The sequence below is a fragment of the Lissotriton helveticus genome, chromosome 3_1, assembly GCF_964261635.1.
Source record: "Lissotriton helveticus chromosome 3_1, aLisHel1.1, whole genome shotgun sequence".
Lineage (NCBI taxonomy): Eukaryota > Metazoa > Chordata > Amphibia > Caudata > Salamandridae > Lissotriton > Lissotriton helveticus.
This window is the reverse complement of record NC_136061.1, coordinates 292,402,000-292,419,591: the sequence shown is the minus strand read 5'-3', so window position 1 is coordinate 292,419,591 and position 17,592 is coordinate 292,402,000. Positions and strand designations below refer to the sequence as shown.

Below are 17,592 nucleotides of genomic sequence, written 5' to 3'. Positions count from 1 at the left end.
AAAGTTATGGACAACAGTGGGATGCATGGTAGCGAAACGGGACATAGCACAAAAGTGGGGGGCAGCAGAGACACCTACACTGGGCCAGTGGTGCAAAAACATGGATATGATTATGGTGACGGAAAGAGCGGTGTATAAACAGAGAGCCAATCCGTGTAAATGGAACACAATATGGACACCCTGGAATAAATACCGGGGAGATATCTGTGACCCGCCGGATGAAGATGACACTGATAGTTCGGATGAGGAGGACCTGGATGAATGACGGTGAATGATGTGGCCTTGGGGGGCTCCTAGGGGAGGTACACGATGGGGTGGGACCCTGGGAGGGAATAACTACTATTATTGATGGGCAAGACAGCGGGGAGAGCAAGTCACGTACGCAGAGCAGAGCTATGAGATGTATTTCGCAGGACTGAATTAAGAGTTAAAGTTGTGTTTATTAAATATAAAAGTAAGAGATACTGATACTCAGAACCAGTAGCTACTCGCATATAACCATAATCAGATATTAATGCTGCCGGACCGCTGGTTGTCGGCTGAATAGCTGTGTGACATACCCAATAACGAATGACTGAAAATGTAGCTGGCCTCCGGGTTGTAGGCGCATAAGCTGTATTGATGACAAACGTTAATAAACCTCTTACACAAAAAAAAAACATATATATCCTTGAGGAACACCTACCAGGAGTTTACAATCAAATTGCAGATCTGCTCAGTCGTCAGACAGCAGATCTACGATTGGGAACTTCATCCTCAAGTTCTTCTTCCATTTTTTCACTTGTGGGGCCACCCTAAAATAGATATGTTAAACCTCTACACAAATGCGAATTAGTTCCTTACTTGGAAAGTAGCCTTCCTAGTCGCTATCACATCTCTTAGAAGAGTTAGTGAACTCCAGGCATTAACCATACAAAAAGCATTTTTGCAAATACATCATAACAAAGTGGTTCTTAGAACTAACCCAACATTTCTACCTAAAGTCGTTTCTGCCTTCCAACTTAACCAGTCTGTTGGACTCCCATTATTTTTTGCCTCTACCAGACTCTGGCAGAACGGGCTCTTCACGCGCTTGACGTTAAAAGAGCAATACTCTACTATATTGAAAGAACAAAATCTTTTAGAAAGACTAAACAACTCTTTGTGGCTTTCTCCCCACCTCATAAGGGCAATCTTATTTCAAAAGCAAGGATAGCAAGGTGGATTGTGAAATGCATCCAAATATGCTATCTTAACACTATCAATGCTACAGCAATTCATCCTCTGTGCTGCAGATCTTTGAATTCCATTGTTCATGACGAGCTCAGCTCGTCATGAGCACACAAGCAGTGTACTGCATGACGAGCTAAGCTCGTCATGAGCATGAAAGGTGTTAAAGCCAAACGCACATTAACCATTCCCCCTAGAGCTCATTCCACACACAAACTAGGGGCTTTTATGGCATTCTTAGGGAACATTTCCTTAGATGACATCTGCAAAGCAGCTACTTGGTCTACACCACACACTTTCACAAAACACTATTGTGTAGATGTGCAAGCAAAACAAGCTAGTATGGGCCAGGCTGTATTAAGAACACTTTTTTAAACCACTGCAACAGATACAGGTAGCCACCGCTGAGGAGAAAACTGCTGTATAGTCTATGCACAAGTATATGATCTACAGCTCATATGCCTCGAAAGGAAAATGCTACTTAGCAGTATGCATCTGTTCTTGGCATTTAGAGCTGTAGATTCGTATACGCCCACCCGCCTCCCCGGATTCCTCTATCTGTTGCAGTACTATCTTACTTCGATAAATGTAAAATGTAAATGTAAATGTAGCCGTACTTGTAAAGCGCACTGATACTCCTGAGTGTCCTGGCGCTGTACTCATACCGCTAGGGAACCCTTCCTGGTTTTTCCCCGTGAAATGTCCACTCCTGGGCATCCCCAGGGTGCAACCAGGCATCCCTAGCGCTGTAGGGGGCCGTTGTGGAGACTAAGCAAGCTATTGCCCAGAGTTGCAGCGTGGGACCCATGCTTAGAGTAGGCACCGAGGCGAGAAATCAGGTCCGAGGAATTATGAGCCCAAGATCCGCCGAGACCAGCCAAGGCAGGAATTGAACCCTGGTCCCGAGCCAGACCTCTGCATCAGGGTCTGCTGCTCTAACCATTGAGCCACACTTCTGCACATGGACATCTCTTTTCTATTTCTTACTAACTCAATTATCACCCTTTATGGTGAAAAACAATCTGAAGATGGAGTCTATGCCCATGCTCACTGTCACCCTAAGGAGGAGTCACCTATCTCGTGACTACAAAGACGTCTTCCAAGACAAAAACAAAGTGCAAACACCTTAGCCCAACACCAGATTGCGATTTATGCACAAGTATAGGAATCTACAGCTCTACATGCCAAGAAGAGATGCATACTGGTTAGTAGCATTTTCCTTGTCACTCATTGAGCAGATTACTCTCTTGAAATAGCTGAGTACATACCACTTTCTTTAAGATTTTACTTGGTGCTGGAAGAGTCTTATAGGCTTGTAGTTTTATTTTCTTCCGCTGCATCGACTTGGCAGGCACAACACCTTAGTAGATGGAAATGTTGAAGTTCAGCAAATTTGTCAGAGAAAGGGCTATGCTGGGCCTTAACTTATCACATAGAGCTGATGGGAAGGAACATGAGCTTTGTGAATTCCACTACTGAGAAAGTTAGTCTAAGTTGTCTTCAGTGTTCTTTTGCTGTATCTTAGTTGTAGCCTGTAAACATGAGATCTATTTCTTAAGATGAGGCTTTCAGTCTTAGCTCCACTTGATGTGTTAATAGCTTTTTAGCTCAAAGTGTCTGTAAAGCACTCCTACTGTGTTGCCACTTTAGACCCTGCTGATTTCTGAGCAGTTCCCCATTCCAGAAGCCCCCCTCCTCCTCTTTCCCAGTCTAAGGCAAGAATCCGCTTGACCATCCTAAACTATTAGTTTAAAGTCTCCACTGAATGTATCTGAAGTGTGTGTGCAAGTACTGCAGAGAGGAGTGAGACAAGAGAAGATGACGCATGCATTTAGAAGCAAGATGGTTTATGTGGGAATTATGTAAGAAACAACCGGTTTCGTTTGAAAAAAATAAATAGTTGCATTCGTGTTATACGAGAGGGCCTGTGAGTTGGGCTGACTTAGGTGATGGGGAGTTGGTTAGCTATGGGAGGGTGGGGAAACCCCTCTCCACATTGATTTAGTTGGGAATTTATTTTTTTCTTTGAATGTGTTCTAGTGTGGTGCTTGTATTAATTCTGTGATTAATTCAAATACTTACAGACATATAAGTGCTAAATAACTATGCTTATGAAAATTGTTGTGCTGACAACTCGTTTGCTAATTTGAATTCTTCATTGTCTATGCCTCCAGTACAACTTAACGAACTGTTCAGCTCCTGATTTTGCAAACTTATGGAGTGTGCTATCGAATAAATAGTGCTGCTTTACATGTTTTGAATGTTTTTAATCCGTATTCTGCTTTTAATGGACTTATCTCTTTCTTATTAGGCCATGATTGTGAGAAATGCAAAAGACACGGCTCACACAAAAGCAGAACGAAATATTCTAGAAGAGGTGAAACACCCGTTTATTGTAGATCTCATTTATGCCTTTCAAACTGGTGGAAAACTCTACCTCATCCTTGAGTATCTCAGCGGTAAGTGTGCCTATTTTGTTTCTTGAAGTGTAACTATCACATACCTTGGCATAATATAGTGGTTAAAACGTCCGTGCGCTGGGAGCACAATTATCTAAATGCATTGACTTTTCCACTGAAAGGGTGTTCTCGACTCAAAACTTTGGCAAAAAATCCGCTGTATTTTCTGAATTCTTTAATCATCATACTACTGTCCAAAGATATATTGAGTAATACAGTACCCAGCTGTAACAATTTGGGTGTTTTTTAATATAAGCTGTTAATGTTATCTACACTGTGCTCCACGTTTGTCCAGCCTTGGTGCACAAAGTCTGGTTTCATACCAGATGCTCAGGATGTCACATTTAAGCTTGCACAGAAAAAAATGACTGCCCCACACCAACCAATGCTCTGTGGCGCCCCCCTTTTCTTCCCTATCTGCCGCCTGTCTATGGTTTGTTCTTATCCCATTTGTTCGCCTTGACTTTTCTTTGAATTTTAGCTTCTACACAGCCCTTTTTTCTCTCTGGCTAGCTTCATGCTTTAATATTCTGTATGCATACACACACACAATATGAAAAGTAAAGTCCACTGTCTTACAATTATATGGTTTTACCTATTAAAACCTATCCTACCATATCTAGTATTTATATTCGCTTATTGAGCAGAAAGTTAAGAACAAACGTCATTGTATGCAGCCTTCTCAGACTTTAGCATTGCCTTTATTTGCTGTGGGGAATCTAGATAAACCATTTACGACCAGAGTGTAAACATTTCTATAGTCAAATTAATATAATGTGCATAGAAGTTTATTACAGTAGAGTATTAATGCCCTGCACACACAAGGGTGTAAGACACGCCGGAGGAATAAAGTTTAGACAACGTAGTTCTTTTAAAAAAACGTGTTGAACCGGTATTCACGTTGCTTAGCAACTCCCTATCAGGAATAGGCTCTCGCCGACCACAGTCACATGACTCGCCAGGCACCAATCTTAATCGGTAATACAGCGGGAATCACTCGTACACCGACTAACACCACAATCGGAACCCGAAAACGAACACGCTTGCACTCAGAACGGTAAGCTATTACTTAAAGTAAATCTGATTAACTGAGCACGCCAGTAATGGAGCATGAACATAGACTAACGTTGTGACATGTGCTCAAACTTAGATTTGAACTTCGTGTGTACAGGATAAAGACGCGTTATACCAAATACAAGTCACAGGTCAGATTTCTTTATGGGCACTTACGGTAACAACAGCATGCCATTTTTAATTTCGGTACTCATTAAAGTGTTAATCATTGCACATAAAATCCGTTTCGTTAACGGCACCGGTATCACTCAAAACAGACACGTTTTCCAGACTGGCTGTCTATTTGCTAAACACTCTAACTGCATGTAAGCACTCGTGAGCATTAATACCGTTAAATACCCGTGTGACATGGGACCCGACATCAGTAGTTGCTAGAATCCACAGGTGACGTGGAGAATGCAGGTTACCCAGAGCACTGTCCTTCTAACCCTCCTTATGCATGTTAACTTAACCATGATAATGATGTGAAACCATGTAATCAGAAATACAGCGCCAAGCTAGTTAATTGAACCAATATCACTCTTGTATGATTTCACAGGACTAAAAGTCCTCTGATGAAGGGCACATGCCCGAAATGCATTAGGCACAATCGCGATGAATGCTTTGAAAGCTTTATGAAGGAATAAAGCGCATCAAAGACAAATGAAATAAAACAGAATTAAGCATCAAAAATACCTTTGAAGAAACATTATTGAATAAATGAGATGAATAATTGATTTCAGTGTGCATCGAAGGGACGTCACTCCTAAGGGAATTGCCGCTTTTTGAACCATTACCATGCCCAGAGCACAGTGGGCTGTACTTCGATAGCACCACACACACAAGCCAACATACAGCAACAACATTCAACCTCGAGTGCGATTACGACTCAACAAAATCAACAACCCCTGGGTAGAGAGCCATCCGCTCTCCTGGGCCTGCAACAATGCACGTCATGGGCGAGGTGCTACGTCTCCTCCCCCAGGATGGGCAGGGGAAGCTGCAAAGGCAATGCCGCCTTTGTGAGCTTCTCCAGACCACTTGCTGTACTCCGCAACTGGCCCCACCAGTTCTAACCCCCACTCTGGAAGGACGACTGGCAGGAAACCCTACGTGAGGTAAGGGGATGTGCCAGCCTATTCCAACTCTACCCCTCAGGTGGGAGAGGCAAGGTGAAGCACGACTCCGGGCTACTGCTATCTTGAGGATGGGGAGCCCTACCCAATCACAGATAGGCAGGCCCCTGCCACCCTCCCACAGGAGAGGAGCAGTATAAGGGTGTACTCACCCCAGAGCAGGCACCCATTGGTCCCTGCCCTTGCCCTACCTGTAACGCCCCTAAATTTAGCATTTAGGGGCACCTGAACCTTCCTTCCTCAGATCCCGATTTCGAAACAAGAAAGAAGACCAAGAAGAAGACGACCTGCCGTGCAGCTGCTAACAAGAGGACAACACCAACTGACTTGACCCCAGCCCTACAGGCCTGTTGATCCTTGAACCTGCTCCTGCAAAACCCCAGTGTCTCCTGCAGACTGCAACCTCGAAAACCCCACAGGACCTGCCTACCTTGACCCTCTTAGAGACTGGGATTCCCATGAGCAGTGGTACTGCCCAAACAGCAATACCTCTGGTGCCAGCGAGGAACCGCAAATCCTGCACACTCTGCACCCGCCGAGCCCGGCCTGTGCCTTAGTGGACAAAGACCCTGAGGACGTCCCCCCGGCGATTCTGACCTGGAATCCAGTGCCCAAGGACCCTCCTCGACGACGCCTGCAGCCTCAGAACAAGGGACCCCCCCAACCGCGACCAGCAGAGGGTAAGATTTCCCGACGTCAAGGCACCCCTGCACCCGGCGTCCCCTGGCCCCTTGTGCCCCACTCTGGGGTGCCTACCTATCCTCCAAGATCCCAACTTACCCCTTGAAGTGTTGGTCGCTCCTGAAGAGCCTCCGTCCCGAGCCTGCAGCCTTTGTTCACTTTCCAAGATCTCCATTGAATAACATTGAGCGCCCGACGGCTCAAAAGCACCCAGCCGCCCGAGTGCCTCTGGCAGTGCAACCTTTTTCCTAACTTAATTCCCCATTTTCCCTGAGCAAGTGACCAGGAGCCCAGCTCCCACAGCTGCGTGGCCTGCTTGCCAGCAGCCACCAGCCGAAGCCCCCCTGCCTCTCATTGGATAACATTGGGCCTAACTACCTCTGCACCCGGCTGCCCCTGTGCCGCTGAGGGTGTACCAACTGAACCTACCTGACCCTGGGAGACACCGGAGTCTATCCCCAGAACCTTAACTCTGCCAGTCGAGTACTTACCTAAATGCTGATAACTCACTTTTCTTCCATAGGCTAACATTGACTGGTTTTCACTTGGAAATTCTTCTAAGTGTGGAGTTTTGAAACTTTAAAATATTCATCCAAAATCAGCCGAACAACAAATTCCGATTTACTCACCTGTTATCAGGAGAGAACCCAGTGCTTCATCTTTTAGCCCAGCACTGACCCTGAAAAGCAATCCAAACCGTACTTACCAGTAACTTCCGTAGGGATCCATTGTCTGGTTTTCATCAGAAAAGATTCTAAGTGTCGATTTTTAGAAACTACAAATATTCCTTAAAAAGTCGCCTGTATGACTTAAACGCATCCGTTCAACTGTTTACAGGAGATGCACCAGGGCTGGATCCAGGATCCAACCCTGAGTAAGAAAAAGTAATCGGAACACTACTTACCTGCTAAGTGAATTTCCTCCCATAGAATAACATTGGTGATTCTATGTGAAAAAGTTTCGAAGTGTCAACTTTTAAAATACAATAATATTCCTTAAAAATCACTACCGTAACCAAAACGCTTTTACTTAACTGTTTACAGGAAATGTCCCAGAACTGAATCTAGGATCCAGTCATGTGGTTAGAAAAGTAATCTACAAAGTAACTAATTGCATTTAACTAGAAATTCCCATTGAGCTCAATGTTGTATTGTGTTTGAAATTGTTTTGCCTATTGCAACAACTGTAACTATTGTAATCAAAAAGTCTATTGCCTATTTGAAAAGTATTTAACTACAGTAACTCATTTTGAGAAAGTATATTTTGATACTACGGTCTCTTTCGGATGAACAAGTTACTTACCTTCGGTAACTATCGATCTGTAAGAGACATTAGTAGTTATAGAATCCTTAACGGCCTATCCATCCTCCCTGTTCTGCGAACTGACTTCTAGTGTTAGTAACTCCTTTCCAGAGCCCTAGTTATGTGCACCAGTGGTCAGTGTCTTGCATGGCTCTGTGCTTCTGGCATGGAAGGGTGTGTCAGACCTGATGTCAGCGCACAGGGGCGGCTTCTAAATGTCGCGGCATAGGTTATCGTCGACCCCCAACGGGGGGGTCGAGGACCCTCTATACCAATGGATCCCCATGAACTACCCACCCAGTTCCAACTCTATCCCCTTAGGGTATGAACTCCTACGAACTTGGGGAGTGAGTCCGCCCTCCCTGCTGTCCCTCCCCACCCCCACTCTTCCCATTACCGCCAACCCAGATTCTTCAAGGCACTTCCAACATTGAGTCTCATATGTTGTTCAGTCCGTAGCCTGAAGTCTCGGGGTTTCTCATGAATCACAGATAGTTCCGTGCGCCCACAGTTTGTCAGCATAAATCAATCCTTCACTGGTCCGACATTTGAGTGCTGGGAGCATCTGCAGTGTCCGCTGCGTCTTCCTTAGATGGAGATTGTTGTTTAGGTTGGGTTCTCCAATTACTCCTACTCAGTGATCGTCGGGGGGTCCGCTGCGGCGCCGTCGTGGAGGATGAGTCCGAATCCCGACCCGGTGAAGTGTGTACCCTGATTCTGACCGTTTCATCCGTCCCGTTGAACACCTCCTCTGGAGTAGTGAAGAACAGGGTGCGGGATTGAAATTCTACTGGTAGGCGAGCCGGATAGAGCAAGGCGTAGGGGATCTTGAGGCCACGTAGGCGTGCCTTGGCCGCTGTAAAGGACTGTTGCTGTACTAGTCTAGTATAGTCCGGGAATATCAGGATTGACTGGTTGTCGAACTTCGGAGGTTCCCGTGCTCGCGCTTGCCGTAGGATGGTGTCCCGGTCGTGGTAGTTTAGCAGTTTGGCTATCACCGGTCTGGGGCGAGCGCCAACCGGCGGTTTCTGGACAAGCGCTCGATGTGCACGTTCAATCACAAAGCAGTGGGAGAGGGAGTCCGGCGGAAGCCATCCCTCCAGCCACTGAGTTAGAAATGCCTCCATGTTGCCCTTCTCACAACCCTCCGGAAAACCTACAAATCTCAGGTTATTCCGTTGGGCCCGCCCCTCCGCGTCCTCCACCCAGAGTGCTAGGTTCCTTTGAATACCCTCCATGCTGGCTACCTTTTTCTTCAAGATCGCCACATCGTCCTCCACTCCTGTTATTCTGGTCTCCGCCTCTATTATACGGGCCACGGCATTCCTCAGGTCCTGGCGCAGCAGTGTAACGTCTGCCCCGACTGCCCCCATCTTCGCATCCAGCATGTCCCTGGATTGTGTGATGGCTGCCATTAGGGCCGCGTTGTCTGGCCCCGAGGCTGCTGGCCCCCCGGCGCCCCCACTGGGCCCGGTGAATTTGTCTATAGTGCCCTGTTTCGAGGCTCCCCCACCGCTCCCGCCTCTGGTCATAGTTGATTGCGACCGGGGATCCCACTCCTGGATCCGCTGCACGTGTCTCCCAGTCCTTGTCGCAAAATTGTCGGGGGGGGCGGCACCTCACCAATATGCCGCTCCTTTACGAGGTCCAGCGGACCTGTCAGGCACTCGGTCTATACCACTCCTGGCTCCTCACTAGACTGCTATGACTCTCCTTGCCTGTGGCTATTGTCACCCACAGCACCACACTTGTCGCCACTCAGCTACGGACCCGGGTGCCTTGCCAACTCGGGGTCCACCCCCAGGACCATGCAGTGCCGTCCGCGGCCTGGGGCACACACTCCACCACTCTTCGTCGCTCCGGGACCTCTCTGCTGGCCCCTCAGCTATCTAGGCATTCCGCGACGTGGGCCCCTTCCTTCCACCCGACTTTCAGTGGGCAAGCCTCCTCGGCGCAGGATGTACGGATTGCCGGGCGTGTGGCCGTCGGGACCTGGTGCGCACCACACTGTGGTGATCACGTCTATGTGGCTGGGTCCCGATTAGGCCCTGCACCCGGCGTCTGTCCACAGTTGCTTCACCCTGGCCCACTGCCCCTCCGCGGCCCGAATTGGCCGTCGAGCTGTCTAGCGCCAGTCCCGACCCGCCTCTGCACCACTTGGGCCCACGCTGCACACCCAGGGGGGCACACCTCCTCACCTCTGCTGGAGCGCCGCAAATTTAGTCCCCGGCTTCAGGCTGTTGGGTAGGCCGTGCCGTCGCCGATGCCCCTATGCACAGCCGATGTTCACGGCCCTGGTCACTAGGCCACGCACGGTGGGGCCGGGGAACCCTCAGAAGCCCCCGGGGGCACCACACTGGACCAAGCGGCTCCCGCGCCGCCTGCCTCCGCAATCCGGCGCTCTTCTGCCGCCGCCGCCGGGCCTCACGAAACTCGAGGTCCCGGCTGCGGGGCTCGGTGCAGGCCACTCCGCCTCGGGGCTCAAATATCGGTCACCAAAGCGCCGCCGCGCTTCAAAGTCGCTGGCAGGAGTCAACGCTGGTTTCGGCGGCTCGGGCGCCCCACTGGGTATGTGTTAGGCGGGAGAGGGACAGGATAGTCTCTCGGATCTAATATTGGCGGGACGGAGCTCGTCTAGGCTGCGTCCGACATGTTGGCTTCCTTGGCCACGCCCCCTTTGGAGTTTCTTTAGGAATGAAATATTCTTCTGAAGAATGGCTGGAAGATGAGTCTATTGCTGTTAATATGGTAAACTTCGTTCTATTTGACAAGATTCTCAGAAGAGATGTTTCTTTTTAGTCAAAGTAGAATTTTTAAAATGGGACAGAAGTTTCAACTGTTGTAATAGGAAGTGTCATGAACCAATGAAATTTCTTCTTTTAAAGTCACATGGCTTTGCGTACGGTTACGCTATTATTACGGTGTTCTTAGGATGCGAGTACGCATGACTTTTCACCGCGATTGGTGTAATTGCTTTTAAAAGTAATGTAGGATTATTGGAACGTAAAAAAAAAATTATTTCATAATTATCCTAGATAATGTCTTCTGTTAGTATGTTCAATAAATACATAAATCTATGTTTTTAAACAATTAAAAACATTTGCGTCTTTGCGTACGGGGCGCCGTACATGACGTCACACGGAAACTTTGATGCGACGCGTAACGTGAAAGCGTATTCGTAGCGTGTGGTGAGAATGATTAGCAGTACAAACTATGGTGCGATCACTCTCTCACTGTCAAATCCGATCACAGGGCGCGCTATGAGAATGGTTAGAAGTGGTCACTCATTGGAAATCCGATTCAGCTGTGTGGCTTATCCACGGTGTCATACCCTTACATTTTAACCTGTTTAAGTTTGAGGTTTGCATGTAATACTATGGTATAGGCAGATATGGATATTTAGGCAGCGCTTATCTCCATTAAGCTTGGTTATTATCATTTACATAAAGGTGTCTGAGGGAGGGAAAAAAAGTCTGTGAATGGCTAGGATTGCACAATAGCACCACATCACTCCTTAATTTGTAGACACATACAATTGCATGGCTCTTGTAATCAAGATGCGCCTAATTTGGTGTGAGTTTTGAAAGGCACTGCGACACCTGCTATCATACCATCATTCAGTTTACTGGAAACGTGAGTTATTTAATTATAAATAATGCAGATTGTTGTGCAATGTTACCAGGCATCGGTTACATGATTACGGTAACTGAGCGTGTGGTTTGCTAAAAAGTTGTGTTTACTCCTCTGCATGGAAAGCTGGATGTTTCCATCTGGCCGTCGATTCCGACCTTGAAAGCAGAGTCAACCAAGTGAGCCGCATAAGAGCGCTGTTGTCTCAAAAAGAGGTCGCTCTCACATCTGGTAGAGAAACATTTGTCTTTCATGTAGTAAACACCCGCACAGAAGTGTATGATTTATTAAATACAGACGTGCCTTTGTATTTTGGGGAGTTAATTCAGAGTATCTTTAATGCGTCCTTGACTACGGGGTTCTTACTTTTTTAAAGTTAAAAGCAGTGGTCTTGTGAGTTCTTTTCAAACTATAATTAGTGTCTTTTCTGCATTTTTTCATTCGATGTTTTCCAGCATCTTTGGTGGATTCCCCTTAACACTCACATTAGTTGCCGGTGTGCTTCTATTAATTTGTTTACTTAAATATGAATGCGCATCCTCCAGCACACGACAATATTTCTCGGCTGTTGCTGCTCCGCAACCGAATGCTTAGTTATTACGGAGCGTTGCCTCTGGCTACATTGAGTGCAGCTTATTGATTATCGTTTCGATTCTCCTTTTTCACATGCGTTCAACCTGTCTTCCATTGCCTGAGCTGCGATTTCGACTGAGCCCTGGATTTGTGTGTCTGCAGTACGGTGTCTCCCAACGCGGATTATGACCAGCTGATGAGCCCTTTAGTGGTTCATGACTTGCTCTGTTCTGGCGGCGGGATTATGGCCTTAGCAGCGATACATGGAATAATGGGATGTTGGAATGTTTTTGCAGCGGTGCATGACTTTTTGGCACGCAGTTACATTGAAGATGACCCGAGTTTTCCTCCGATGGTGATAGAGGCTCCGGTTGTTGAGGAACATGTATGTTCATTCTCACTATTGAATTGGATGGCTGAAATTTTTTCAGATGAGAACAATAACTTCCTCTTGGAGGCTGTTGCTACATACTGTGCTTATACGCTGTTGGATTAAGACTCTTTGATTTTTCTACCTATTCTTTATTATTTAGTTACTGTTTTCAGCGAATAATTTATTATGCCAATTTGAACTTGACTCTGCTGTTCAGGCTTGGACTCTGCGTTCCTAGTTCGCCCTCGTTTATATCCTGTGGTTCTATCGAGGGAGGGTGTCGTGGGCTGAGCCTTGCACTCACACCGTGTTAAGTTAGCATGGGTTCATTAGAAGCTTAAACGCCATTTTTGCTTTCCTGCTCTGCTTTGCACACGACACGCAATTTTGATATTGTTTATAGAAGGCTGAGTATTTTGTTTCAAATGAGAATAGTTTGTCATGCTACATTTCTAGACTGCCTCGCTAGTTTAGTGTGTATAGTGAGAGCATGGAACATCAAGGTTATCTTGGATACCGTGTCTGTTATTTGGAATGATCCTCGCACGTTCGACCTATAACACATATGCAGGTGTGGCCACGTCTGATACTGGCGTGTTTAATGCATTGTGGAGGCATAATTAGAGACAGTTGGAGAACATTGGTATCCTCACAGTTTGTGCAGAACTCAATGTGATCCACTACTGCTGAGTACCAGAGGTATGGGACCATCCATGTAATCCTATGAGACCTTCTGTAGTTATAAACTAACCTGGTAGGTAGGGAGGGTGAAATGTAGGTATATTTTAAACCTGTTTCCCGTTAGCGATATAAGATGCTTTCTCACTTTGTATTTTATGGAATAGTAACAATGCTGACAACCTTGTTTCTGATAATGTTTGGTTGTATTATCTAAGGTATTGTGCATGAGATTACGGCGTTAGAAATAAACATTTGAAACTTGCACGTGTCTTTATTTACTCCTTGTTTTGGACTGGTGTAAGATTATAACGAAAGAGTGCTCTTTTTATCTACTTTACTTGAGGTAATCTAAGTTGCATGTTCTGGGTTGACTAGTCATTGGTGTTTTTGCTATAGGACGAAGAACCAATGAAGTCACTGATTGCTAGTCTGGTAGGGTGTTTGGGTACACCGTAATTCACTGAGGTCTTAAGTCTTTATGCACAGTTCTGTGTAGGAGCAGAATTCCTGCAACAGTAGTTACAACAAAAATGCTTGATAAAGGGCCTTGAGTTTGAATCCGAATATGAAATTGAAGAATAATTGATAACCCCAGCCAATGTGCAAATTTACAATGTCTTCGGCTTGGGTACTTGTTACAATAAAAATGTTCGATAAAGGCCTGCACTTTGAATAGGTATATGAAATAAAAGAATAGTTGATAATCACAGCTAATGTGTGCAGCAAGTAGTTGTGTGGATGATGTGTTGATTGAGTGGAAGATGAAAACGGTGGAAAATAAGAAAGGTTGGAGACACGCATACTACCCACTGCCTTGTCAGTGAAGAGAACCTTTGGATTTCCAGCTCATTACACAGATAGGGTGTTGAATTCCGCAGTGGGAGCAAGAGAAACGAGTAGCACATCTAAGGAAGCAAGCTAGTGCATAAAGTACACATAGTGTGCGGTAGTAAGGACGGAAGTGTGGAAATTACCCACTGCTATTGGTGGGTAGTAGTTACGAAGAAGGCTGAATAAAGGGCCTGGACTTTGAATTTGAATTAAAGAAGAATATTTGATAAGCCCAGTCAAGAAAGGCAGTAAGTAGGTGTGTGTATTTGTGGATGATGTGTTGATTGAGCGGAAAATGAATAAGGTGAAAAATATGAGGCTGCAGAGATGCAAACTTTCCATTTCTTTGTAAGGGAAGTGGGTGTTTAGTTTGCCAGTACGTGTGTGTGTGTGGGTGTGTGTGTGTGTATGTATATGTATGTGTGTATAAATATATATAATATATATATTGGTTACCAAGCACAATTCCTCTCGATCAAGGATGGCACCGACTCCATGAGTTCAACTAAAGTTTAAAGTTTATTTCCAAAGCTGCATAAAGACGCGTTTCGGCGGAAGCCTCCGCTTTGCTCACTTCATCTAACCAAATGATGTTGCAAAACATATATACCTCTGCATTCACACAGTTACTTCACTGTGATTGGTATCTAGTTACCACGGTGACCCTAGTTCAGTCATGTGGTTTGGCAACAAACATAAAAGAGTCACTATACATCATTGCTCAGGCTCGTATTGTGCATAATCATTATACAAGAAAAAACCATCTGATAAAATTGACTAGCATCAGTGCCTAAATTACGTGCAATATACATTCAACTAACAAATTAATTAAGTAAGCATATTTGTTGCATACTTGTAAAAGATGGCACAAAGAAGTATAGCAAAGTTGGTAGACATAAACGGGTGGGGATATACATGGAGTCCAATATCATTTCCACAGTCTCTGGCAAATGCTCGGGGGAAGATTCTAAACGCCCATTATGATAATCATAGATCAACATATAATGATGACTCGACATGTGGAGCTTTTTTTAGGTAATTACCTCATAAAAGTCAGTAATAGTCACAGGCAAATGACAATGAATCATACTGTGAAAATAAAACCCATTCAAATGAACAAATTGCATTAACCACGATACATAATACACACAAAGGATACTCAAACCAGCCTCGTCTCCAAGTGGAGTAAATTTGTATGTGTATCATTGCATGAAGCATGAAACATAGTTATATGCCAAAGTACCATTTGAATTCCAACAGCCCCAATGCGTCTAATATAAATAAATAAAGGACCCCATGTCACCACCCATAATTGTATAAAACTCAAGGTTGCCCTGCTAGATTCACTCAATGTTGAATAATTAAATCAAAGTACTACAGAGGGAACAAGTTATTTACATAAGTGATGGTATAGATGTATCATGAGCGGGAAAGGGGTGAGGGGGTATACTGCGTTAATTTATAAATGTACAGTTAATGCTTCATCGGCATTGAGCCCATTCGGGATCTTAGAATCCAACAAGATAATATATCTTGATTCCAGACGCCTGAGAGCAAGTCTGCGATTCCCTCCTCTGATACTTTTCGCAATGCTGTCAATGACAAAGTATTTTATGTCAGCACTGTTACCAGCATGTGCTTTGTGTATGTGCCTAGCCACAGGGTAGGTCTCATCATTGTTATTTATGGCTCGCAAGTGCTGCAGGATACAGACATGTGCCGGATGGATAGTGCTTCCTACATAACGTTTGCCCCATGAGCACACAAGGACATAGACTGCATACTCTGTTTTACAAGAGTAGCAGCCTCTGATGGTGTACGGTTTATTTCTAAAAGGAACAAAAACCTCTTTAGTGTTTACGCCTTGTTTGCACGCTTTGCATTTTGTGCACTTGATGAAACCTTTTTGATTGTTAAACCAAATGGGTGGCTTAGTAATAGTCGGAGCACTAACTACAAGCTGGTTGCGCATCGACTTGGCCCTCCTAAAAGTGATTGAAGGACTTCTGTCACACCATTGCCCTATTACTGGGTCATTTTGTATCAAAGGCCAATGTCTCTGCAAGATCTTTCTTACGTGATTGTGATAGGCATTGTACCCCGTGATCAATCTTGGCATATTTGGGACAGATTTCTTTTCTTGTTTGCTCTTCTTATTTTCTGAAAATAGAAGCTCCCTTCTATTTACATTGCGGCATTTGATTTCTGCTCGAGATAAAGTCTGAGCACTGTATCCTCTCTTGCTAAGCCTGTCAAATAAATTTGATTTGGCTTCACTGGCCTCTGCTTGTGTGCTGCAATTTCTTGTCATGCGTAGATATTCTGCGTAAGGGATAGATTCCTTGAGTTTGACCGGGTGGAAACTCTGCGCATGTAATACCGCGTTTCCTGCCGTAGGCTTGCGGTAAGTTTTGGTTTGGATTTTATTTTTGTCTACGAACAACTCTAAATCTAGAAATTGTATGTTCTCTTTGCTAGTGGAGCATGTGAATTTAAGGTTAAGGTTGTTTTCATTAATTGCTAATGCAAATCTCTCGGCACTCTCTTCTGACCCTTTCCATAGAATGAAAATGTCATCTATATATCTTTTATAGATTATCACATTTTCCTCCATGCTAGATGCCTGGGTGACTGCCAATACTTGCTCCTCCCACCAGCCCATATGCAGATTAGCATAGCTGGGGGAGAAGCAAGTACCCATGGCCGAACCTTGCAGCTGTTTATAGTGCAGGCGATCAAAAATGAAGGTGTTATTGGTTAAACACCATTCTACCATCTGCAGGAGCATGATCGTGTGGTCATATAGTGTAATGGGTCTTTGGTTAAGATAGTATTGGAGTGCTTTGAGCCCATCTGTGTGTCTAATGCTAGTGTACAGCGACTGTACATCTAGGGTCATAAAAACATATTCATCATTCCATTCAAGATCATAAATTTTGCGGAGAAAATCACCACTATCTTGAACATAAGCAGGTAGGTTTTTTACATACATTTGCAAGAAACTGTCCACATATACACTGGTATTTTCAAATAGACTGCCTATTGCAGAGATTATTGGCCTTCCTGGGGGTTTCAAAGTATTCTTATGTATCCTAGGTATAAGATACAGTTGTGGCATTGTCGGATAGTCATTTTTAAGGAATTCAAACTCTGATTTGTTTATCAAATTTGCGCTTTTCCACTTATATAGTTCTGCATGATAACGTTCCTGAATTCCTACAGTTGCGGTAGGACTGATTCTGCAGTAACAATCTCGGTCTTGTAGTTGTGCCATCGCTTCCTCATTATACATTTTGATTGGCCACAGTACAATGTTACCGCCTTTGTCAGACCATCTCACCACTATATCCGGTCTGCCTTTGATTTTAGTCATGAGTTGATTGTATTTGAAACTCTTTTTCATGTCTGTCCGGTAGAAATTCTTGGTGCTCATAAGTGATAGTTCCTTTAGTTCTTTGATGACAGATTCCGAAAACAAATCTAAACCATCTTTCAATAGCATGGGCATAAAAACTGATTTAGGTTTAAAGTTGGTTTTGGCAGCCAAGTTGGTAGTTAAATTTGATTGATTGAGTCATGGGTGATGTAATATGTGACGTCATCAGCAGTGCATTGCGGGCGCGCAAGTTATAGTTAGCTGAACTAACTATAACGGGGGAATGTC

General features: G+C 44.8%; 1 protein-coding gene across 1 annotated transcript in view; it reads left to right on the top strand.

The window, feature by feature from the left end:
• Positions 1 to 17,592, top strand: part of RPS6KB1 (ribosomal protein S6 kinase B1) — a 503,223-nt gene that overhangs the window by 144,143 nt on the left and 341,488 nt on the right. Inside the window, exon 5 of the mRNA XM_078679829.1 lies at positions 3,521 to 3,668. Within this exon, the coding sequence (XP_078535955.1) occupies positions 3,521 to 3,668 (148 nt within the window). The remainder of the gene's footprint in view (positions 1 to 3,520; positions 3,669 to 17,592) is intronic.